This window comes from Benincasa hispida, chromosome 10, assembly GCF_027475165.1.
Source record: "Benincasa hispida cultivar pf3 chromosome 10, pf3_genome.v1.1, whole genome shotgun sequence".
Lineage (NCBI taxonomy): Eukaryota > Viridiplantae > Streptophyta > Magnoliopsida > Cucurbitales > Cucurbitaceae > Benincasa > Benincasa hispida.
In genome coordinates, this window is record NC_143487.1 from 29,027,705 (window position 1) to 29,055,092 (window position 27,388).

The 27,388-nt window shown below is 31.2% G+C and overlaps 1 protein-coding gene and 1 pseudogene across 2 annotated transcripts; one reads left to right on the top strand and one right to left on the bottom strand.

Moving 5' to 3' along the window:
- The first annotated feature begins 822 nt into the window (after positions 1-822).
- ATMT4A (plant EC metallothionein family protein) lies at positions 823-1,245 on the top strand. The gene has a single exon (XM_039020737.2). It carries the CDS (start codon positions 868-870, stop codon positions 1,135-1,137), a length of 270 nt encoding a protein of 89 aa, XP_038876665.2. The 5' UTR covers positions 823-867; the 3' UTR covers positions 1,138-1,245.
- Positions 1,246-25,172: 23,927 nt separating this feature from the next.
- On the bottom strand, positions 25,173-26,828 carry LOC120069045 (protein EXORDIUM-like 5 pseudogene; annotated as a pseudogene). The gene has a single exon (XR_016524084.1). The product of XR_016524084.1 is annotated as a protein EXORDIUM-like 5 pseudogene (transcript).
- Between the last annotated feature and the right edge of the window lie 560 nt (positions 26,829-27,388).

Consider the following 27,388-nt stretch of genomic DNA (forward strand, 5'->3'; position numbering starts at 1 on the left):
TTTTTATCACCAATCTTTTATATTGAATTATCTTAACCCGAAAATCTAATTTTAGTCAAACAATTCAAAATACAATCCAAATAGTTAAGATAATTATTTCAAGTTTATCTAAAAAGTCAAGATATCGCATTTCTCTTTAAATTCATCGTAAATATTTAAGTCTTTTTTTAACTTTCAATTAAATTTTGTTATACACACAACTTTTTTCTATAATTCATTTTTATTATTTCACACTAATTTTATTAATTAATAAAATAAAAATTAATTATTGGTATTTTTTTTTTTATAAAAACTTATAAAAGTCTATTAATAAAACTAACATATTTTTTTACTATTTTTGTAAATAGTTTGACATTTTTTATATGGATAAAAAAATTTCGATTTAATTTATATTTTTTAATTGTAACATTTAATTAAATTGATGAAAATTTAATGAAATTGTATATATGTTGCAATATAAAATGAAAAATTTTATGTGTTAACTAATAAATTAGGATGAATGAATTTTAAGGTACACTAAACCAAAATAAACGAGAATCAATATTAATCACTTTAAAATAATGAGATAAAATTGAAGGCAAACGTAAATTAAAGAGAACTAATTAAGAAGCAATTATTTAAAAAGGCAAAAAAAAAAAAAAAATCAAAGATATCATGACATTAAAAACAAACCGAACAGATGGAGGATATTCTTCCACATAAATACAGTTATGCGCGAGGGAGGTAGCCACGTGCATTGGCATGTGTAAGTCGAAAGCAAAACTCAAGTGCCATGTCATTTCGCAACAGCTTCGTACTTTATATAAATAAATAACCGTTCGGACGGAAGGGGAGGGAGAGGGTTGTCGGAAGAGCAGATAATTAATAATGGCAGAATCAGGCGGCGGCGGCGGAGTCAGAACTTGCAACCAGAGCTGTGGTTGCGCTGTTCCCTGCCCCGGCGGAAATGCTTGTAGGTGCGCGACGGCTACGGCGCCGGCGCCGGCGGGAGGAGAGATGGCGCACAGGAGATGCCCGTGCGGGGAGCACTGTGGATGCAATCCCTGCACGTGTCCCAGCGCGGTGGTCGGAGTCGGGAAGGGTAACTGCAGGTGCGGCGAGGATTGCCGGTGTGAATCTTGCCGGTGTGAAACATGAGAGTATGAATGGAACCAAATTCTAAAACGTTGTCGTTTTAGCTTTGGGTTGTGTAGTGAAATGTGGATATGTAAGTCAGATTCAATAAAACTCAGTTTGTTCTCTGTACCTATATCATGCTTTCTTTTTCTTGGCTCAATAATTGTATTTAAAACAAATTCGAAATTTAACTAAAAATTAAAAAAAAAAAAAAAAAAAATCTAAAACGCCGTTTCACAACCAAATAAGAATAATTTTTTAGGTTGTTAGGAAAAAATAGGGTTTATTATTATTATTTTTATTAAAAAATTATTTTGGTTCTTAGAATTTGGTGAATTCGTTCTTGAAAATTAGAAGAGAACAAATATAAATTTCAGAAACGTATAAGTAAAGAGGACGATACGGTTTTCGAACGGATTTTAATATATATATTCGGAAAATTACAATAAGTAGGAAAATAAAACATAAGAATATGTAAATATAGCAATGGTTTGGGAAAAAAATCTAACTTAATTGCAGATTTTTTTTTTTTACTATTTACCCTCATTTGTGTATCCGATGTTTATTATTAAATTTCATGTCTATGGTATAAAGTTAAATGTATTATTTTTGTCCAATGATATTTCAAAAATAAATTTTTATATGACCTTAATCGTATATAAATTATATTTAATTTGGCATATCAATTGGATAACAAATATTTCATATATCAATATTTGGTATATTGATTTATATACCTAATATAGACTAAATATGAGGTATATTATAAACAATATTTAAAGTATAATATTGACCTTTCAATTGTGTAATAATATTAATTCTAAGTAGATCATTAGTGCATTAAATATTTGATTTATCAACTATTCAAATTATATTTAAATTTTAGCATATATCAATAGTATCAATATTATATCATTATCACTCTTGACCTAAATTCATTTGAAGTATTCTATCTTATCAGATTTAAAATTCAATTTAAAGCATATATATTATTTTGACTCATAATAGATTAATTTCAAATATATTATTAATGTGTAAGTATTATATCTTAAAGTCCATTTTAAGTATAAAACGTGGGTATATGATTAGTATATCAGTACTTCTAAGAGTTATTGGTATATCAGTACTTCTAAGAGTTATTATTATTAATGTTGGCATTCTTCCAAGCAACTTATTTATATAAGTTCATATTTTATATGTTTGGTGTCAAAATTGAAGAAAGCATAGGTGTAATAACATGTATAAGTATGAAACAAATAGGTATCCCGGCATTATTGACACGATAATACATCATCATGAATGTTTTTGTTACATATTTTCAATGTAAGGTACATGTTTAATTGATAAAAAAGTCAACCTCTGAGACATTTATGTAAATTTGTCATATAAAACAATACCATAATAGATATTACTTGTCGAAAAATGTTTATTGTTGACTAAAAAATAGTGTCAGGAAACAACAAATTATGACACATTTTTCACGTGTCATCTATGTTGAGGTTGATGTCCTAAATCTCATGGATCACGTAGTTTGTAATTGTAATGTATACATTTTATTTATTTAATAAAATCTAAGGTGTCTTATTTGACATTTAGTATTATTAACCCATAAAACTAATAAATTAACATTCAAAGTTATCTTCTGTACCTTAAACATGTATGTAGAGACATACATGTAGATCATGTTTAAGTTGTTAGGATTGGTGTCATAAATCTCTTGTAATCTCGTAGTTTGTAAACTTTGTATAAACATATTATTGTTAATAAAATAAGTGTTATTCTATAAGCATTTACTCCATCCAATAAACTAAGATATAGGGTTATTTCATGTAATCTAAAAAAAGTATGTAGAAACATACAATTGGATCTTGTTTAAATAATAACCTAAACGGTTTGTAGTAGATGGATAAGGCTGGGTACCTTATCCCGGTAATACTACAGATACGGTCTGCTTTATAGGCGTTACAAATGTTGTAAAATGCTACAAATGATCTGATCCTGATCATTCATATGGAGACATGTGAGTGGGGTATTCTATACAAAGAGTTTGTATAAGACCAGACCACGAAATGATTAATCTCTTTATATAACGTCGTTAATAATAGAGACTTACATTTCACTAGGATGACCATAAGTGACATGACCTGAATCCTGAGTGAGTTGTGAACTCCTACTCATGAAGGTGGTCATTTTATTTGTGTGGGAGAGAGTGGCCAGATTGCCAACCCAACAAGCCTACCATTTTAGGAATTCGTTTGACTGGGAGTTGGGAACACAACTACACAAGATGAAATTCACTTCTTCCCTGATGTAGGGGCAAGTAGATAAATTGCTCCCTTAAGGGTTGATTTTGGGTCTTAAACATAGTGGCCATACCCTCTCATGGTCCGAGCGGGACTTGGTCATAGTTGGACTATGACTTATTGTTCATTAGAGGGATCGATGGTACTTAAGGAGTTAGATGTAACTACAGGGGCAAAACGGTAATTTTGGCTCAACTGTACTTACGAGCAATTTGTGAAGGATTATTATACTGTTGATTGGTTATATCCAATGGACACAGAAATTTATTTGTAGTGCGAAGTGTGAAGCTACCAGTCTTTAGTGGAATGACCAACAGTTAACAGATATTGAGTAATTTAATTAAAGAGTTTAATTAATTATCCAAGTATCGTTGGAGCTTCAAGCTACAGGTTCATAAGGTCATCTCTGTAGCTCAACAATGATTTAATTAATAATTATTTTTGGATTAATTTGAAGTATTCAAATTAATTGAGAGAATTAATTATATATGATACAATTAATTGAATTAATTATATATGTGATATAATTAATATAATGTATTTGATACATAATATAAGGTAATATGAGAGGAATTTGAATATGATTCAAATACTAATTATATGAAAGATATTCGTGTAATTAAATTTAATACAAATATGATTTATGTCAAATACCATAAATAAGTTGGGAGGAATTAAATATTTGAATGTGATTCAAATATTAATTATATAAACGAGATTCATATAAGTGAAATTAATATAAATTTGATTTATATTAAATGTCGTGTATGGTTGAAAGAAAATATATCTATAGGTTATATTGTATTTGATACAATATATGACTATAGATTATGTGTTATATGGAGTATATATAGTTTATATACATGTAATAAGGTTGTTATTATATATATAACTATTATTAATTTGATTTTATTAAATTAATATAAAGTAATTAATGGGAAGGAGTTATAACTCCCTCCCCTCTATTCTCTCAGTTATTTTACGTGGGATGTGGTTGGAGATTCATCTTCTTCCTCAATTATCTTTGAGAAAAGTTCTCATTGGAAAAAAAAAAAAAAAAAAAAAAAAAAACTGAAACAAAGAAGAAAAGTTCTTCTCTCCCCTCTCCTCCTTTCCATCTCATTCCCTCTTCCAAGGATTCAAGCAAAGCCTACAACTCTGGCTTGAATCCTTTATCCCAAAAGAATATAGAGGGTTCTCAAGTGGTGGTGTCCCTTTTGAATAAGGAGATCAGCGTGAGAAGGTGATCCGTTTGTGTTTTGTTCGAGAGAGTTCTTGAAGAAATGGTTCTTCAAAGGTAAGGGTTTATGAAACCCCAAGTTTTTTTTTTCTCTAATGCATGCTATATTTTATGTAAATGCATATATTGTTCTTAATTTACTCTAAAAATTATATTCAATAAAAAATGGAAATTGGGTTGATCTTACTTCCGCTCAAAGGATCGTTTTCGAAAATTTCCTTCATAGGCGATAACCTAAATTATCTGTAGTAAATGGATAAGGCTAGATACCTTATCTTGGTGACACTACGAATACGACTCGCTTAATAGATGTTACACTTGATCTAATCCTGCTCATTCATATAGAGACATGTGAGCAAGGTGTTTTATACTTGGTTTGTATAAGATCAGACTACGAAATAAACAGTCTCATTATATAACGTCGTTAATAATAGAGACTTACTTTCACCATGATGATCATAGTTGACATGACTTGAATCCTGAGTGAGTTGCGAACAAGTCTATGAAAGCGGTCCTTTGTTCTGCTTGGGTGAGAGTGGCCAGATCGCCGACTCAATATGCCTACCATTTTTGGGATTTGTCTGATTTGAGAGATGGAACATAGCTACACAATACGGAATTCACTATTTTCCTAATGTCGGAATAAGTAAATAAATTGCTCCCTTAAGGGCTGATTATAGGGCTTAAACAATGTGGCGCCACACCCTCTCTTGGCCCGAAAGGGATTAGGTCATAATTAGACTATGATTATTATTCATTAGAGGGATCGGTGGTACATAAGGAGTTAGATATAACTACAAGGGTAAAACGGTATTTTTGGCTTATATGTACTTATTGTTGGGTTTTATGTTCTAAAACTCGTGGTTTGTAAATAATAAACTCATTCTAAAATTGAATAAATTTATTAATGAAGTTTGATTCAATAAAGTTTTCATTAAATTTATGAAGTGCTTATTTCGTTTTAGAAATAAATCCAATAAACTAAAATATATGTGACTATTATATGTGTACTTGAACTTTATGTGAAGACATAAAAGTTGATCAAGTTTGAGTAAATAGTCGAAATGATCTATAGTATACGAATAAGGTTGGGTGTCTTATTCTGGTAACATTATCGAATGCGACCCATGCTGTAGATGTTACAAAGAATTATAAAGTACTACAGACGAAGTGATTCTGATTCGTTCATGTGGTGACATGAGGAGTAGGGGCGTCCTGTGCAATGAGTTTGCATAAAATCGGACCAAGAAATAAGTCATTCTTACTTTATAATGTTGTTTACTGTTTAAGACTAACTATTTCATAGCGATGACCTATGTAACTTAACCTTAATCCTGAGCTAACTACGAACTCTTGTTTCTTCGGGATTATCCTTTGATCTGCATAAGTGAGAGTAGTCCAACAACACTGCTCAACAAGCCTCCCATTATGGGGATAAGACCGGGTAGATAGCTGGAGACATAGGGTGCAAGATGGAATTCACACCTACCCGATTTAGGGATAGGAGGAATGTTGTTCTCTTAAGTGTTAAATCCAGGTTTTGAACAAGGGGCCCCACCCTCTCATTGGCTCGAGAGGGATATAGTTTAATGATCGAATCACAAACCAATTGTTCATTAGACGATCAGTGGAACTTAAGGAGCAAGACATAATTTCAGGGGGTAAAACAACATTTGATTCAGCCGTTATTACAAACAACCTGTGAAGGGTTGATTAACTGATTATGGTTAAATCAAGTTGACACAGATATATCTACAATGAGGAGAGTGCAACTATCGAGCTATAGTGGTGTGACTCTATAGTTAACAAATATTGATTAATTCAGTCTAAAGAGTTTTAGCCAATTAATCTCAAATCGCTGAAACTCATGATCTGTAGGTCCATAAGGTCATGAACACCTTGAATTAGTAAATTGAGTGGGTTTGGAATGATATCAATTTGAAGTGTTCAAATTGAATTTAGGGTTTGAATTTGAATAATTCAAATTCAAATTAGGGTTTGTATAATTGATATAATTAATTAACGTTTAATTTATCGAAATTAAACGAAATCGAAGAATTTATAGTATTTAAATATTAATTACATGAATAGAATTCATGTTTAAAATAAGGTATGTGATTATTTATGATTTGATATTAAATTACTATTTATTTAATATTTTAATTAAAAATCAAAATTAATTTTCATTTTTGTTTCAATTTCAGAAGTTGTAATATTGGTTTTGATTTTAATTAATTTTGAATTAATTAAAATTAAAAGATTGAAAATGAAAATTGGAATTTGAAACTTGTTAGTGGATTTTTCCACATTTTGGTGAAGTAAGGAGGTGTTTCTCCTAAATTAACGCACCTTGCCTATTAACTTCATGCAATTTAAGTGTCATTGGGGTTGCTCTTCAGTGCTTGCAGGTAGAAAAAAGAAAAACCACTTCAATTTCTTAGATTGAGAGTGGGAGGCTGCTGAAAAATTGTTTATGCAACAGGTATTCTTCTTCACTTGAAAACCCACTCCAATTCCTTCACAAATTCAGCTCAATTGTGAGTTCTACCACTCAAATTCAAGGCTGAGAATAGTAGTGAAGATCTCTTGGTAGTCCACGACTTCAATTGGAAAAGATTGCAGCTCAAATTCGTGTTTGAAGAGGATCTTCAAAAGTATGTGTTGAAACCCTCTTAATACCTCATGAACATGCTTATTTTAATGTCAAAAATTAAAGAATTAGAATGCTTAACGATATTGTTTTCTTTCGTTGCATATTTCTGTAGTCCAACACTTACGATCAATTTATGAAGAGTCATCGCGCTGTTTACTGGTTATATCCAATGGACATAGAAATATATCCATAGTGCGAATAATGCAACTATCGGATCTTTAGTGGAGTGATCGAAATTAATGGATATCGAGTAATTTAATTAAAAGCGTTTAACCAATTATTCAAGTACCATTAGAGCCTCAATCTACACGTCCATAAGGTCTCCTTCGTAATTCAACTCGGATTATTGAGAATTAATTTTGGACTAATTTGAATTGTTCAAATTAATTGAGGGATTGGCTATATATGATATAATTAATTTAAGTTAATTATGTGTGATATAATTAATATAATGATACATTGTTTATTTTGAGAGGAATTAAATATTTGAATATGATTCAAATACTAATTATATGGATTGGATTCATATAATTAAATTTAATATATATTAAATACCATGATTGATTGAGAGAATTTAAACTATTGATTGTATTGTATTTGATACAATATAAAAACTATAGGTTGTGTGTTATATTTGATATAACATATAGTTTAATATATACTATATGATAAGTTGGTTATCATATATATATAATTTTTATTTAATCAAATGGTTTTGAGTTTAATTTAGGAGGAAGTTATAACTCTCTCCCTCTATTTTCTCTTATCATCAATCGTGTTAGTCGAGAGTTTTTGTTTTTTTATGTTTTTTCTTCATCTTCTTCACAGAAGATCACAGAAGGTCTGTGTGTGAAGAAAATCTCTCCTAACGTATTTTCTCCAGAAAATTGTCCTCTCCCAAAACTAACAGAGCCCACAACTTCTGTTATTCTTACCCTACCTTAAGAATAATACAAAGGATTACCTTTTGGTCACTAATTGGGTTGTTTTTGTTGCGATTTTTGGGTGTTCATTTTTTAAGAGTTCGTGATCCAATAGGAGAGGAATTCGTGAAGATCTCGTCTTCAAGGGTAAGTGTAAATACAAACCTTGATCTCTCTTCTATTTATTTTTCAAGCATGTAAATTTTGTTGGAATGCATAATTTAGTTCTCTGTAATTTTAATTCACCATGAAAATTAAACCCGGGACACGATCCGTTTTTTATCGGACATCATAGTCCTTCAATTGGTATCAGAGTGGTGTTCTTGGTCCCAATTTTAATTTCATTCCAGAATTAAAATCCATTTAATGGTGGGTTGCATTACTGTACTGTGTTTTCATGTTGATGAATGTATAGTTTTACAATTATGGATATTTCGAGATTGGATTGTATAGAATTTATTGCTTTAATTTACAAATTTGGTTTGTAAGGGCCCATTTTTTGGGCATTAATATGCAATCGTGTCCGTAAATTAATTGTTCGTGTCGTTCGTGAGTTTCCATGCATTTTTCTGGAGAAAACAAGGCCCAAATAGGAGTAAAATCGATGGAGATCAGGACTGTACAGCAGCATTGCAATGCTGCAAAGAGGCGGACGGAAGGATTTTTTTGTAGCATTGCAATGCTACGTCACAACGTTGCAATGCTCTGAGACGGAAAAATGACGTGGTTCGGTTCGTGGTTTAGTCGATTCGCGTGTGATTCGCTTGGTTCAAGTAGTTTGGTTCGAGTTTTTTGTCCATTTTTTGTTGTAATTGTTAGTTTTTAATTAATTAAATTAATGTAAATGTTATATTAATTTAATTAATTGTTTAGGAGTCCAATCCCGGTCCGTTTATTGTTCTTTAAATTATGCATTTGATGTATGATTTATTTTTATTTAATATATGTCATAATGTATGCCATATAGAAAATCTCACTATAGGTTATGCATTTAATCATGCATCATGAATATTATAAATATTACAATATAGTTGCATGATTTAATTTTATAGTATGCTCATGCATTATATAATATAGATGTTATAATATATGTTTGCATGCATTAATGACATTATCATGCATCATTATATTATAATTATTAATATAGTTAGAATGTATGGATGAATGTCATTATGAATTTTATTATTTTGGTATATAATTGTTATGTATGTTAAGTAATGAAATGGGAATTGTATGAAACATGTCATTACTTTATGTAACTTTATAATTGTTATAATTTTTCTAAGTATGATATCAAATGCAATGTATGATTTTAATTTGTTTCAATTATTTTATAATCATTATAATTTTATGAAATTAGAAAGTAAAATCAATAATACAGAGTTGCATGCTAACTTAGGTTAAAATCATTTTTTAAATAGTTTAAAATATGATTCACATAGACTTGTTCACAATATTTCTACTATGATTAGAAATTAGTTTTAATATTTTTAATAAATTTTATAGGATTAATTTGGTTTTAATAAAATATTAAAATTATAGCAAATGTATTTATAAGGGACATTTTTCTAAGGCTAGTTTTGTCTAGGCTGGGGTATTTAAGTTGACGGGAACGGAACACCCTTACCTGGAAATTGATATGGAAGGTGAATTAGATAGATTTGCTATAAGCATGCAATTGTTGATTAAAGTTTGTTAAAATATTTAATGAACATTAATCAAAATTATTTAACTACCCAAAGTAAGTATTACTTTTGGGTAAACTTAAACAATCACTTAGTAAAATAAATAGCAGTATTTTTCTAAGTTAAATTAACCCTAGGTAAAACACTTAGTGGGAAGAAAATGGGATACTTCATTTTTCCTTTTCACGTTTCTCCCTCATAGTTCACACCGTGAGACCTATACTTGGCTTCGAGGCACCTTTGCTTGTGTCTCCCTACGGGTTGTGTTTGTATAGGTCAATATCAAGGTGAATGGAGAGAGTGTTTATACTAAGTGGGAGCAGGACATGTGTCAACATATCCCTACAACCTCTTTTAATGTTTGTAGTAAATTTTCATGCTCGGCCTCGAGACACCACTTTGCTTGTGGCCCTACGGATGACATTTGAATGACTTTTTACTCAAACTCCAGAAATGGATACGGTTGCTTTAGTTTTTGCCCCAATCGTTTTTTCCCTAAGGTTGGCTCATTGGGGCGGAACTCTAAAATCTAAAATGAGGAGTTACACTTACAAAAAATGTTAAGCTAGTTAATAAATTTTGAACCAAACAATTATGAAGTAATTTACAGGAATAAAAAGTTGTTTTGTATATTGGTTGAGATGGTTTCATTTCAGTGAAGAGGTACCTGACCATCCTACTATGACTTTATCTTGTCTCACTGAAACATCATTGTAAAATAGATGTCACATAGGGTGCATTAAATTATTTTGCTAAATTTGATAGATTTTTTGAAAGTAGTAATGTATGGATTACTAATATAAATAAATTGTATGTTTAAGCAATTTTCAATTTGACTTCCACAATTTAAATATGCTTGCCACTGACAAATTAACTGGCAATAATTACATCACCTAGACAGAATCAATATAGTTCTGATCATCGATGACTTAAGATTTGTCCTGGTGGAAGAATGTTCTCCAATCCCAGCTCAAAATGTCACTCGAAACGTTCAGGAGGTGTACAAGCATTGGGTATGGGAAATGAAAAGGCCCGAGCGTATATCTTGGCAAGCCTTTCTAAAGTCTTGGCTAAGAAGCATGAGCCCACACTCACTTCTCATGAGATCATGGAGTCACTACTGGGAATGTTCGGACAATCGTCTACTCAACTCAAGCATGGCATTCTTAAATTCATCTTCAATGCTTGTATGTAAGAAGGGACCTCTGCTCAAGAACACGTTCTCAACACGATGGTCCACTTTAATGTGACTGAGATGAACGAGTCTGTCATTGATGAGGCCAATCAGATTAGCTTCATTCTGAAAAGTTTACTTGAAAGTTTAATATAGTTCTGTAGTAATGCTGTTATGAACAAGGTTGACTACAACTTAACCACCTTGCTCAATGAGCTGTAGACTTTCCAATCCTTGATGAAAGTCAAGGAGTAGAAGGGTAAGACAAATGTTTCCTTGTCCTCTAAAAAGTTCTTCAGAGGTTCGACCTCTAGAACTAATTTTGTGGCTTCCTCTTCCAACACCAAAAAGTGGAATAAAAAGAAAGGTGGAAAAGGGGAAAGCCAACCCACCAGCTGCTGCCCAAAAAGGCAAGAAGGCCAAGGTTGCAAAGGGAATTTGTTTTCATTGCAACCAAGTGTTGGGTTGTATAAACTCGCAATTTGTAATGTTAAACATATTCTATTATCAATAAAGATGTTATTGATGTTTATTCAATAAAATTGTTATTGAGTATGTGAATTGCACTTGTAAAGTATAAATCCAATAAACTAAAGATCCATGACTATTAGATAAATATATGAACTTTATGTGGAGACATAAGAGTAGATCAAGTTCAGTAAATAGCCAAAATGGTCTATAGTATACGAATAAGGTTGGGTACCTTATTCTGGTAACACTATTAGATGCGGCCCACTCTGTAGTTGTTACAATCTGTTGTAAAATTCTACAAATGAAGTGATTCTGATTCGTTCATTTATTGACATGAGGAGAAGGCGTCAAATGTAATGAGTTTGCATAAGATCGGACCAAGAATTAAGTCACTCTTACTTTATCGCTTATTGTTTAAGACTGACTATTCAAAGCGATGACGTAGGTAACTTGACCTTAATCCTGAGCTAACTATGAACTCCTGTTTATTCGAGATTATTCTTAGACTTGCATGGGTAAGGGCTGGCTCAATAGCGCCAACTCAATAAGCCTCCCATTTCAGGGGTAAGACGGGATTTGAACCTATACCAAAGGTTTAAAAGACCTCTGTCCTATCCATTAGACAATGGACGCTTTTCATTCCAATTTTATTTTTTCGTATTTTCACCTCTCTTGTTCGTAAAAAAAAATGTGTGAGGGGTAGATAACTGATGACATAGGGAATAAGACGGAATTCACTCCTACCCACTTTTAGGGATAGTAGAGAGGTTGTTCCCTTAAGTGCTGACTCTGGGTCTTGAACAAGGGGCTCCATCCTCTCATTGGCTCGAGAGGGACCTAGTTTAGTGATTGGATCACAAACCAATTGTTCATTAGATGATGAGTGAGACTTAAGGAGCAAGATATAATCTCGGGGGTAAAACAGCTTTTGACCCAATCGTTATTACGAACAACCTATGAAGGGTTAATTTACTAATCATGGTTATATCAAGTGGACATAATATAGATAGCGAAGGGAGTGCAACTACTGAGTTTTAGTGGAATAACTCGATAGTTAACGAATGGTGGTTAATTAGATTAAAGAGTTTAGCTAGTTAACCGCGGATCACTGGATCCCATGATCTGTAAATCCATGAGGTCCCCCTACTAGCTCATATCAGACTAAACCTTAGAACAGTCCGACGAACGAATTTGAAGTGTTCAAATTTGATTTTTGGAGCAAAAACGTTAAATATATATGATATATTTAACCTAATGTTTAATTGTGAATTAAACATAAAGAGAGAGAAAATATGAGATATTTAAATAAGATATAAATATCAAGATGATGTGAGTTATCTTTTACAATTTGATCAATTATAAACGACATTGAACTACAAACTAATTCGATTTGCTAACTCTTTGTGGAGTTTTATTGCAAATTCAAGTTTTATGCCTCCACTGGTATATTCTATCCTTGGGAGTTAATTATAGATATCTTATTGGTTGGCCATTATCAATTGCTAACATTTGCATTCCTAAGAGTTTTAATAAAAAAAATTTGCCATAACCCAATTTTCATGTCATAACCCAAGTGTGACTCTCAGGTACAGGTAACTAACTAACTAATTAAGACTAAATCAAACCATTTTCTAAGAACAACAGTTGGTATGTCATGACTTTTATGTTATGTTTTTCCTCTTGGTGTCTGTGTATTTTCCTAGAACAACAATAATTTTTTGTTGTTTAGAATTTTGGAAAGGGGATTATTGATATTTTGATGTAGATCAAGCTTGGATATTTTGATGTGGATTAGTGTTGAAGTTTTAGTTTGAGTTGAACTTCACATTTATGGATGTACGGGTCCACTTGTAGCCATATTCAATGTTTTGATTTCAAAGGAATGATTTAGTTTCAAGTTCAAATGTGATTTTTTTAAATTTCTATTTCGTGTTAGGTTTGTAAATCGTGTTACCATTTGCTTTTTTCCTAAGTTTTTAGGACTTCGTAGGTTGTGATGCTTAACTTTAATAATTTTAAAATTATTTCAATCTATATGTTGTGATTTTTGATATGTTATTTTCAATATATATAGGTGCTAAAAGCAACAAGTTCGAGGTGAGCTATATTATTCTTGTAGAGGCGGGAACACAGTGAGCAAGAGTTGGCTATGACTACTTAATTTGGGATTGATAGTTGTGAGTTTTGGAATTATTCAATATGCAGTGGGGAGAGGGATTGATTTTATGAAATGTGTTCATATGGGGAAGTTTCTATATAACTTACAAACTAGCTAGATGGTTCGTGTATGGACTTTGTTATGAATTTTGTAAACATTTTATATTGTAAGTATTATGTGACGACAACTATGTTCAAGGATGTATATGCACTTTTGTTAACTAGGTTGGTGGAAAGTTTCGAATGATTGAACAAGTTTAAAGAGTTCAATATATGTGTTGTTTGTAATTTCTATATCATTGTTGGACTTCAAAACATGAATGATACAAGTAATTTATACTAGTACATTTTTTTTTTAAAATTTAAAAAAAAAAAAAAAAAAGCTTAACAAGCAAAATGTGTCAAGTATTCCTTAAGTTGTCAGTTTTTTAGTGTCAAGAAGAAATTACATTCGACAAGTAAAATCTGTCATGTAATACAGTTTTTGTAGTAGTGTTAAGAATAAGAGAAATTTTTTTACTACCTAAAAACATCAAGCTATAATTTACTTGATACGTTATAACTATAAAGTATATGAGATCTCTTGACTTATTTTAAGTGTCAAGTATCTAAATTATTGATAGTTATAACTTAGCTGATTGTATAGCCAAAGAAGCTAGGAAGAATTTTGTTGGAGTTGACATTCAAAATGCAGAAGCAATAAAAGATCTAAGTACTCTAACTACATCAATTTTAGTCAATCAACATGCATGTTCACAGTTTTCACTATATTAGGGTTTCAAGTGAATACCTTTGATGATTCCTCCAAATTGCTTGAATACACCACAAGTTTCTTTAGGGGTGTTCAAAAAACCCGATGACCTGAAAAAACCGATCAACCCAACCCAACCCATGTGGTTTGGGTTGGGTTATCAACTCATTTGGGTTGGATTGAGTTCAAATAAATGAAAATTTTATGGGTTAGGTTGGTTCATGAGTTCATCTAATATAACTCAAACCAACCCGAACCAACCGAGTTAATTATTAACTTTAAAATATATTTTTTATTACTTATAACACAATTATTTATACATATATTGATTTTAATTTTATTTGATTCCAATATTTTTTGAATAATTTATTCTTCATCAACTCTTGTTTATTTGCACTTTAGAAAATAAAAATCATTAAATAAATTGAAATTGAGTTGTTAACCTTAATTCAATATATGAAAATAATTAAATTAGATTTTTACATATTTACGTTTTGCTACTTTTTAGAATAAAATTTTAAATAAATGACTCGATTAACCCGAACCAACCCAACCCAAATATTTCATGGTTGAGTTGGGTTGGGTTCATTTTTTAATAAGGGTTATTTGGGTTGAAAAAATTTACAACCCGAACAATTGGGTTGGGTCTAAAAGGTCTTTCAGGTTAACCCAACCCAACCCATGAATACCTATAAGTTTCTTCTTCAATCACTACAGTAAACCACCATGATAGTCTTCTCTACTCATCTCAGACTTTAGATCAAGTGGTGGAACTCAAATTGAGAGAGAATTGAGGTGGTTTTGAGAGTTGAAGTAGAGATGAAATACTGTTTTTCCTATTTCTGATTTTTTTGATTGCATGAACACCAAATCTGAATTAAAAACCTCAATATATAACCATGCACTCAGATTAAATAAGATGAAGCCACTCCATTTTCCATTAAAATGTGAGTTGCGTGAGGTGTATTTCAATAAAAAAATATGGGATTATCCCACTTTCCATTAAATTTCTAATATTGAATGAAATTGAATTAATTTTAAATATAAAAAATTATTTTAAAAACTGAATTTTCAATTTCAATTTTAATTAAATAAATTTTATAATTTTTAATTTCATAAATTAAAAATTTAATTAATCGATTTCATAATTTTGAATTTCATAAATTTTAAAAAACTAATTGGATAATTAATTAAACCAATTTAATCAATTAATTTAATATCAAATATTGAATTAATATAACACCTCATTAAATATTTAAATCATATTTAAATATTGTCAACTCTCTAAAATCGGAATGTTTAATTCAATAATTAAACACCAATTATATCAAATATAATAATCCAAACCCTAAACTAAGTTTGAACATTTCAAATTCTCTCAACACACTATTCTAAGGTTTAATCATTTTATGAGCTAGTAGAAAGACCTAATGGATCTACAGATCATGAGCTCCAACGATTTGAGATTAGTTCGCTAGACTCTTTAAACCGAATTAATCAATATTCATTAACTATCGAGACACATCACTATAGCTCAGTAGTTGTAGTTTTCTCACTGTAGATATATTTCTGTCCACTTGATTTAACCATGATCAGTAAGTTGCTCCTTCACAGGTCGTCCGTATTTACAACTAGGTCAAATTTACCATTTTACTCCTGTAATACATCTTGCTCCTTAAGTCTCCACTGATCCTTTAATGAATAATTAGTTTATGGTCCTATCAATAAACCGAATCCTTCTCAACCATGAGAGGGCGAGACCCATTTGTTTGACCAGGAATTAATATTAAGGGAACAACCTATTTTCTAACCTTAAGACAGGTAGGAGTGAATCCCGTCTTGCAAGACTATATCCCCAACTATTTATCTGATCTTACCCCTAAATTGGGAGGCTTATTGAGCAGCAATATTGAACCACTCCCAAAGGATAATCTTGAATAAACAGAAGTTCATAGTTAACTCTTGATTAAGATCAAGTTACCTTAGGTCATCAAATTGATATAGTCAGTTTTAACAGTAAACTGTCGTTATAAAGAAAAAGTGACTATTTCATGGTCCGGTTTTATGCAAACATCTTTTACATAGGATGCCCCACTCGCATGTCTCCATATGAACGACTTTGGGATCACCTCGTTTGTATCAATATACAAAGTGAACCGCATCTATAGTGTCCCCACGATAAGATACCCAACTCTATCCATATTTATAGATCATTTTGGCTATATACTAAAACTTGATCCTCTTTTATGTCTCTACATAAAGTTAAGTATTCATGTTATAGCAACGAGTTAATTTATCGGATTTAGAAATGAATGCAATTCAATAACACTTTTATCGAAAGAAATCTCAATAATACTTTGGTTGGATTGTGGCTACGCCTTCCCTGATAATTTTCTTTGTATAGCAAGAAAGGGTTTATCTTCTGATATAGCCCTTGAGGCGTAATAAAATTTTCTCTTTAAAAGAAAATTATATCCCATCAATAACAGTCCACCATGGTTGAAGATTGTGCTATAAAAAAACTTGCCAAAATTGACCATAAAAACAACAAACATGCAAAAAATTCAATCCTTATTTATCTCAATCAATTACTATTTTGAATAGAGAATCTTCTTAAAATAAGTCACGGAATTATTATTAATGGATTATAGAAAGGTCAATACTCTCTCGTCTCATTAGTCACTATATCATTGCAAATCCAACCACTAGTTTCTAAGTAAATATAAGTTATAAACATGATTCATTTGAAGTTTTCTTTATTCCATCATATCTCCCAATATCTGCTAGATACATAAACTAATGTCTAATTATTTTCCATTCTCAATCATATATAACTTAAATGGAATAACAAATAACAAAAATAGATTTCTAAAAATTAAAAAAAAAAGGGGAAGATGATCTGAAATTCCGGAAATGGAATAACATAAATTCAAAATTGAAGAGAACTCAAAAAATTAGCAAAGATGTTGATTTTTAGATTAAAATATGCCTAAGGCCCAATATAACCACTGTATCTGTAAACACTGATAAGGCTCAAGACCTTGTTATCAATCCCCCATTTTCCTTTTAAGTTATACCAATGGTGTAGGTGGCAGTTTTGTCTGTTTGTGGACTGAATAGAAAGGAGCAGCTTTTTGATGGGATTGCATGTGGGGGAGGGAATATGTCTCTTCCAAGTTCCAACCCAGAGATTGAGACACCCTTTTTGTTGTTGGGCCCAATATGTGGGCCGCTATTGCCTCCTCTGGCCCATATCATTTCTATTTTCCTTCATTGAATTTATCCATTCTTTTCATTTGGTTGACTGATTCAAAATATTATTTATTCCCTAACCGCTTCAAATTTATGTATTTCTGTCGAGTCGCCTAATAAAGTGAAGTGACCCTATTCCTTCAAACATAATATACAATTATATGTCTTCAAACACACACGTATGTATGTATATATATATATATATATATATATATATGCTTTTAGAGATGATGACGTGGGCCTAGAACTCTTCTTCGTGATTTTAATAGTGACACCATTGATGGCCAAGGAAGCTCACGAATATATGAGAGTTAGGAGTGTTCGTGGGTTGTATTGAATTGGGTTGAAAAACTTTATTAAAAGATGAACACATAACCCAAACATGAAATATTTGAGTTGGGCTGGTTCTGGTTAAGCGGGTTATTTATTTAAAATTTTGTTCTACGAAGAAACAAAATATAAATATGTAAAAATCTAATTTAATTATTTTCATATATTGAATTCAATTCGATTTCAATTTATATAGTGAAAATTTTCTTTCTAAAGTGCAAAGAAACTACTTCTAATAGTTGTTGAAGAATAAATTATTTAAAAAATATTAGAACTAAATAAAACTAAAATCAGTATAATATAATTGTATTATACGTAATAAAAAATTATATTTTAAAGTTAATAATAAATTCAGGTTGGTTCGGATTAGTTTGGGTTATATTAGGTGAACCCATGAATCAACCCAACCTCTAAAATTTTCATTTATTTGAACCTAACCCAACCCAAATGAGTTGATAATCCAACCGAGTTGATCGGTTTTTTCGGACCATTGAGTTTTTTGAACACCCCTAATGAGAGTGATACTTGGAGTAGTGATTTTAGAAGAAGAGATTTTAGTACAATTGATTTCGTAAATTCATTTTTAAACAATTAAATTTATGTTTTGTTCCAAACTCTTATAGTGATTTTCAAATATATAAAAGTGATTTTGAATTATTATGTTTGGTTCTAAAAGTGATTTTAAAATTACCAATTACTAAAAATGACATTTTATGTTGGGACATTTATTTTGAAAAATAATTAAAATAAATAACTAATTTTATTAATTTATTTATTTTTCATTTGTGTCATTGTTAAATTGTTATATGCACGATTAGTATGCGACAAGAAATTTATATGATGTAACATTAATAGAATTTCACACTCTTCTTCCATTTCCCTTCTGTGACAAGAAATTTCACTTTCTCCAGTAACACTCAAGTCGTTTTGGATATTACTTGAGGGGAGCAATCTTCATCCTCGTCATAAAACTTGGACTCAAAGTCAGTTGCAGAATAAGTACTTATAAGGTTTTGAAGTATTATTGATACAACAACGATCTTCACTTGTTTTTCAAGAACAATGCATATGACGTGACATTCACCATCTATTTTTCCAAACACCAAATGTCCTCTCAATTGTGCACCTTAATGATAAATGTCTATGGTTAAATAGTTTTTCCTTATCTCTTGATTGACTCTCATGCACGATCAAAATCAAAATCAATATAATCATAAGTTCTTGAATTTTGTAAAAGAATATAGAAAACTAAATCAAGAAAAATATATGCTTTAGTTTTTATATTTTGATTTTGGTTCAATTTTTTGACATAGACATTTTAGATCTGGTTTGATAACACTTTTTAAGTGTTTCGTAACTATATGGTCTTTAAATTTTTTATTTTAAAAAATTAAACTTATAAACACTATTTCTACCTATCGATTTCTTTGTTTTATTAATTAATTTTGAGAATTATTTTCAAAATGTAAGTAATGTTTTCAAAACAAAAAATTAGTACGTAAAAACTTGTTTGCTTTTGAAATTTTGATTAAGAATTCAAGTGTTTAGTTAGGAAGTATGAAAAGTATGGTAAAGAAGTAGTATCAACTAAGACATCAAACTAATAAATGTATCATTTAAAATTCTGAACTTTAATAAGTTAACCATTTTAGACTATTAAAGATTTATAGCTATCTTCCTTGATTTCATTGAAAATCAACTCAAAAACCACTAAAATAAAATTAATTATCCCAAAAATGAAAGAATTTTTTTTTCTCTAAATAAGTCCTTCCATATAAAATTATTTTTTTTCTAAGTTATTTATTATTTACTTTGAGCCTTTTTTTACCACTAGAAAGGGTTAAAAAGTTAAAAATGATGAGAAATCAAGTATGATGGGTTTAATTTTGAAGGATTTAGGTAATGGATATTTAATTGTTTTAGAAAAAGTGAAGTGGCAAAAGGTGTTATTATGGAGAAATGAAGGGAAAGAGAGAGTTGAGGGGAGGGGAGGTGTCTAGTACAATGGAAGCAAAAAGAGGAAAATGAAAATGTGGAGAGTGGTGGGGGTGGGTGTGTGAATAAATAATGATATAATGAAACAAAAGAGGAATAAAAGGGATGAAAGTGGGTCCCATCATGAGCTGTTAATCACAAATGATGTGGGTCCCACACTTTGGGACTTGTTTGTTTTGCTTTCAACTACAATGCCTATGCATCCCCCCACATTGTCCTACCCACCTACCCTTCCCTCTATTGTTACTTTCCCATCCTTCACTCTCATTTTGTTTTCCTCTTTCTCTCATTAGTTTGGGTTAAATAACGATATCAGGTTCAAGGAAAAAGAAACTTGATTATTATAGTTCCAAGTCATTATAATTAAGTTATAATAGCTTATGTTTGAGATATATAGATTATTTTAGTTTGAATTATAATAGTATATATTTGAGATGTAAACTATTTTAGTTTGAAAAAAAAATAGTAAATATTGTAGCAAAAAATATTTTTAAAAAATGATAAATGCAAAATAGTAAAGACTGTAGCTAATTATAAATAATGTTAGACTGTAGGTAATTGGAGATGATAAAATAGTATTAAGTGTAACAAGAGGTGGTTATTATAATTTTAGGATAGTACTCGCTCCAAATACACCCTTATTAGTTATAATATAATGCAATAGAATTTACAGATGTAGTAAAATTTAAATCCACTTATCAGAGTTTATCAATGATAGACTATATCATTGATAGGATTTTATCATGGATAGATTTTGCTATATTTTTAATTCTTTAAAAATGTAGCTATAAACTTCATTATTTGTTCCAAAAGTGTTGCCTATTGCAATTACTTTAAAAAAATTGTCCTTATAGTTGATTAAATTTCCATCATACCATACAAACCAAATAATAATATAAACAATAAAAACTGAATTCTAACTTTTTCAAAATCTATATGGCCAATTTTACGATTTAACTTAAATTATTTTTTTAAGATACGCGTCTAAAGTTTAACTTTTGATATTAGGATAAATTATAAAAGTTATAATATTATTCATAATTTTCATAAACGTTTAAAACACGTTTGAAATAGAAATCTTCAAAATTTCAAATAAGAATTTAGACTTAGAACAGTTTGAAGATCCAAAATACTATTTAGATCACTGCTATACTAGTTTAGGTTTCAATTTTTTTACACAAATAATAAAAAAATTCTGCTCTAAAGATAGTTTTAAAACATTGATGAAAGGTCCATGGTAGTTGTTATGGGTAGATTTAGACCAAAGGGCATAATTCACTTTATGAAGTTTGCAAACTATCTGATGAAGAAAATGTTGAAACTTGAGCTAGAAAACCACATCATAGGACCCAATTTTGCAGGGGAAGAAGGGAGTTTGTACCAAGACCCAAATTGACCAACTCACCCTCAATTTCAGCCAAGGATGAGGTCGAAGTTGACTCTATCCACGCGATGAATGGAGCATGCTCTGACATATTTGGGCCTCGAAAAAGGATAATTTGGATTAAAGGCCCAAACAGACGTTGTTCACCTTTTCCTTGGCTAAGGTTGAGGTTGAGGTCGAGCCTCCCCATTTGATGAACAAGTCATGCTAAATGCATGTCCTGACCCATTTGGCTCGAGAATTAACCTAATATGATTCGAAAACTTTAATATAGACTCCCTAGGTAAAAAATTAACCTATAAATACATCATTATAACTTCTGAAGAAGAGAGTTCATTCTCATCCCTAAAACTTTCCCTACAACCAAAACTTCTTATCGACTTAAGCATCAGAGACATTGGGGTAAGTACCACACGGGTTTCCAGATTCTTCTTGTTTTGTAGATCACATCTTTCCAAATTACAAATACATCATTAACGTCAGGTAAAGGTCATGTACGTTCTCCCTTGTTTGAATTTTGGCATCAACAATAGTATTACAACATTTGAAAGTATAAAGATATTTTCCAATTAAATGATAAAGTTCAATGATATTCTTTTTTATAATTTAACATTAATTTAATATCTACTAGGTCTTTGAACAATTTGACATCTTTTAAGATTCATGAACCTTTTATATATAAAATAAAAAAAAAAACTTCATCTTATTAAACCTAAAATTGGATGGTATTGCCTATTAACTTAAAAAATGTTGAATAAAATAATATTTATTATACACTTCTAAAATTTAGAATGTATTAAGACCGTCATTCTAAAGGTTTAAGAATTAAACTTGAACTTAGAATTTCATTATTTTATCACCCACCAATTGATTTTGATAAGTTACATGTTTAATTATCATATTGAGAACTTATGAAAAGTCTCCACCATTATTAAATGAGTAGTAAACATCTCATGTGTGTCTAGTTATTTGTGAGTATGACTTGTTGAAAAGTTAAAAACAAGGCAAAAGCTAATATTATTTGTGTTTCTTCTTTTAGAATGTAGCCACAAATTATTTATTAGGCTCTTTTTCGGTTGATTTTCATCATTATTGGTTGGGTCATTTGGTTAAATATAAAGTTGATTGTGAAACTTTTTTTAGAATGGGAATAATGAAACTAACCAAAATATGTGTTTAGTGTCATGTTTAATAGCATAGTGATTTAATGTAAAAACAAGTTGAACACGTATTCTTAGTCGTGATTAGTGAAATTAAACAAAATATGTGCAAAAAGAGTCAAATTTCGAGTTGTTCCTGTGTTTTTATGTTATTTGCAAAAAAATGTCACAATTACATCTAAGATACGACCGCAATCTATAGAATCCAGGAAAATTGAGAACAACCAACACTGCAGTCATTATGCATCCAAAATGCAACCGCAACTTGATCTCACAAATAACTTTTAAATTTTTCATGAGTTGAGAATATTCTCCAAAATCAAATCAAATAAAATCTTCAGTATTTTCGTTCAAGCTAATTTTGAGAAAATCCTAGCTCGTGGGGGTCTATAAAAGACAACAAACTCTTTCCTAAATGATAAAGTTTCATTCTAGAGAAGAAACTCTTGAAATTTTAAGCTCTTTTCTTTACTTTCTCTATATGAAACCTCTAGGAGATTTTTACTTTGATTCTCTCCCACAATTTGTATACCCTTTTTCAAGCACTTGCTTCCAAAAAATCAGCACAAAGGCTTTGTTGCTTTTATTTTTCTTTTTATGAGTGTGTTTTTTATTTTTCATTATAAGCTAAACATTTTCTAAAGATTCAAATATGTGGATAATACCCTAGAGTTAAAAGATTACATGTGTACCTTTACCTTTGCTATACTTAGTATTTATTTACTCTTATTGCTTATTATTAACTTAGCTTAATCATCTAGGTTGGCATATCATTTTGAGTATAATATCGAAAGAGCTAGATAATATGTGTTTGTCATAAAAGCAATATAGGAGAAAAGTCTAGACATAGAATTTTGTTTAACCCCTTAGCTAGGATAATGCCTATAGAATCACTTGTATGCTTAATTATCTAAGTTTTAAATTAGTCATATTAATATGTGTTTAATTGTTTAGTCTCCTAAAGGTAATTCTCAAAAAGAATTTAATAGGAGTTGAACTCAATTCATGTTGGTTATTGTTGATTATATTAGAATGTACCTTTGATCACATACGACTTAACCCCTCTCAACTTGGAGGAGAAAAGATGTTGATCTATTTGGGATGCATTTTATATCGTGTTTGGGTATAATTGAACAAACTTGAAGATTTAAATGGTTTTTTAATCTCCCTTTTCTCTTATTACCTTTATATATCAAATGCTTTTCTCTTATTTTTTCAACATCTTATCTTCTTTATTTCAAAAGCCTAGTCAAACAATTTTTGTTGGTTATCCCATGTTGCAAACTTTAAAAGAGGTCTTTCTTCACTTGATTTATTATACTTGCCCTTTGGATTCAATACCTAGACTTTGTCCATTTTATATTCGTGGGCAGTGTATGCTTGCACTTGCATCTAAGAACTTTTTGCTTTAACATCCATCAATGATTATTTTAATTTTTAAATTAAGTTTTTAATACTTTTATTCACGAAAAATTATTTCAAATGATAAACTGTTGAAAATATTTACAAGATATAGCAAAATTTTCGAATTATCAATAATAGACGCGGATAGAAATCAAGTGTCTATCAACGTCTATCATTGATAGTTCTAAAATTTTACCATATTTTTTAAATATTTTGATTTATTTTTCTATTTTTAAAAACACATTTATCTACTTTTTATTAACTATTTTCATAAATACAACATAAATTTTATAAACAAATAAAATGTAATTTTTAGATTTTTATTTTGTTTTTAAATTTGACTAATTAATTCAAATGCTTTCTTTTGAAAAAAATAAAATAATTATAAAAATTTGTGAGGAAACAAACACAAATTTCAAAAATTAAACCTATATTTCTCTTTTGTAATAAGAAAATCTTCAAATGAATAATTTAATTTATTGATTAGTTTAAAACATATTATCGAAACCTAGTAACCAAAATATAATTTTGCAAATTATTATTTCAACATTATTGAAAGAATTTGTTTTTGTTTTGTGTTTTAAGTGATGAGATTAAGAAATGTTTTATGTTTCCAGTCACATGGTTCTTTATATATCTTCTGGACGGTACAATAATTTGATGCCATCAATCAGGCTCAATCAGCACCGTACAAGTTGAACTAACATGTATTTATTAAAACTTGAGTTTGAGGTTGAATTCGATAATATTAAAATTTTAGAGATAAGAAAGAAAGTTTAACAGCTTATTGAAATCCAGCTTTTTCCTTTTAAAAAATCCAAGATTGCTGCTAATTTGCAATTGGACCCCTAATGTTCCATCATGATAACTTTTTCTCCTTGCGATGAAAGTAAATAAACAACCTTTGGTTTTATAATTATTTCTTTTAATGAATTATAACAACGAACCAAAAAGAATCATTTAAATAATTATTTTTTAAATCAAAATTAGTACTTCAATTCTGGATTTAATTTAAAGCGATATTAAAACTATATAACAAAATAATTAACCAAATACAGTTAAAGCAAGAAACGACAATAGACTACAACTTGACTTTTATAAAAGAAAAGAAAAAAAATTAATTTTTCAAATTCAAACTAAAGATATAGAGCTGGGACAGCAACTGAAACAAATATAAATCCCAAAAATTCCTATTATATTATTAATTAAATAAATTTATGCAAATTTCAAAATTTATATATACCATAGAAACCGTAAATTCATAGGCACCCCCACACCCCACCTCCTTGTCCCTGCAAGTCCCTCCTCCGCGGCACGGCGGAGCCACCAATATCCACGGCGGTTACTGAGCTGAGCTCATCGACGCCGCCAGCGTTCTTCAAATTACAGTACAATAACAACGAAATTGATCAGAAATTTAAACTTTCACCATTCAATCCAAAGCATTTGGACCGGCACAGGCTTTCAGAACCGGACTCCATAGCCACTGCAACAAGAACTTCCTTCCATTTCTCCCATTCACATTAAACGTCCTTCCTTCTCCATCCCTCATTACCTGCCCTATATACCCGCCGCCGCCCCCAGTGCCATACAGCCCCTCACAGAGGTCACCGATCTCCGTCGGCGCCGTCGGATCCTCGCCAGCGTACCAAGCATTCACCAACGGATTTGAAGCAACTTCAGCCAATTCATGGCCGATTACACTGATCATTCCATCCAACGCGATGTCTCTATTCGGCGGAGAGAGAGCGCTGGGCCCACCGCCGGCCATGTACGCCGGGACCGCGAAGGGATAGGCGCATTGCTCGGGGCATTGCTTGCCGGAATGGCCGACCCAAGCGTAGGGAAGCGTGTAGCCGACCATTGAAGGGAAGGTGAAGTAATGGAACCCACAAACTGCTCGACAAAAGTCCTGCATGGTAACATCTTGAGAAGTAAGCACCAGAAACATCCCGTTCCGGTGGTCGACTGGAAACGGCGCGGATCGGACGGCGGTGGCAATAACCTTCTGGATGGAGAGGCGAGTGAGGTCGGTGCCGTGGGAGTGGTGGAGGTCAGAGTGTTCGCCGGCGATGACGACGGAGCGGGAGACATTGGCGCCGGTTTGATCTGTGTAAAGCGAGACGGTCTGCCACCACTGAGAGACAGAAGGGGAAGGAGCGGCGCGGCGGGGATCGGTGGGCGAAATGGAGAGGAGAAAATCCTTGACTAGCAATTTCTGGGAAACGGACCATTTTCCGTACCAAATTAAGTAAATGTTGATGGGAGACGAAGAAAGAACAGGGCCCATATGGTAGCGGAGATTGACGAAATCGGAGGAGCCCTCAAATTTCTTGGAAGAGGAGAGAGAATTGGGGGGAAGTTTAGGGTTGAAGAAATGGGTGTTGGTGTCGAGGGTTTGGAAGGAAGGAGAGGCGGCGGCGGCGGCCATGGAAGAAGAAAAAGAAGCTGCAGAGATGGAGAGGAGAAGGAGGAAGAAGGAGGAGGAAAGAAACGCCATTGTTAGGGTTTGTGAAGCAGTGAAGAAGAAGGGAAAGAGGAAAGATTTTATAAAAGGTCAGTGAGGGAGTGAGAGATGAGAATATAGGATGAATGGGAGGGAAATGGGCTGGTGACAGCTAAGCAATAACAATGCCTTTGTGTGTTTTTTCTCTCTTTTTCTTCCCTTCCCACTTTTTTACTTCTCTCTCTTGGTTTTGATGATTTTGAATAGGGGTGTGTACTGTCATTGTGTAGGGTTTTTTTTTGGTAAATTTGAATCATCTTCTCAACCAGATGTTTGAATGTGGTTTTTGAATTGTTGCACCCTTTGCCATTAATCGCAAATTTTTGTCCAAATATTCTTGAAATATTGTCAAAATTGTAGAAGGGCTAACATCGGAGGCTGTTTGAGAAATCCAAAATGAGATGCGTTCATTATCTTATCTCACCGATTTTAATTGTTTGTGGGTCCATCTTCAGAATGTGTTTCGTATCTCACCGTCATTTTTCTTCCGTGTATCGTATATCATCTAGTGTTTGAACATACTCGATCAAAACTCCTCATCTTACATCAAAACTCTCAAGACATCAGAACTTCCCACATCTTATATCGTCTCAGCGTCCCAAATAGCCCCTAACATATATCGAAAATATACGATATTTTTAATTTATACTACATTTTTTCCAACAATATGGGATGGATAAAATCAAAACTCTAACCTGAAGATTGATTGTATGAGCTCTATATCAGTTAGGTTGTGCTCATGTTGCAAAAATTATAACTTTAACGTATAAACTATATTAGATTATTTGATGGAAACTAATATTTAGATATGTCACTTAAAAAGATATAGTTAAATAAACATGAATTAAATTCTAAACCTAAATATTGGTTTTCTTAATCGATTA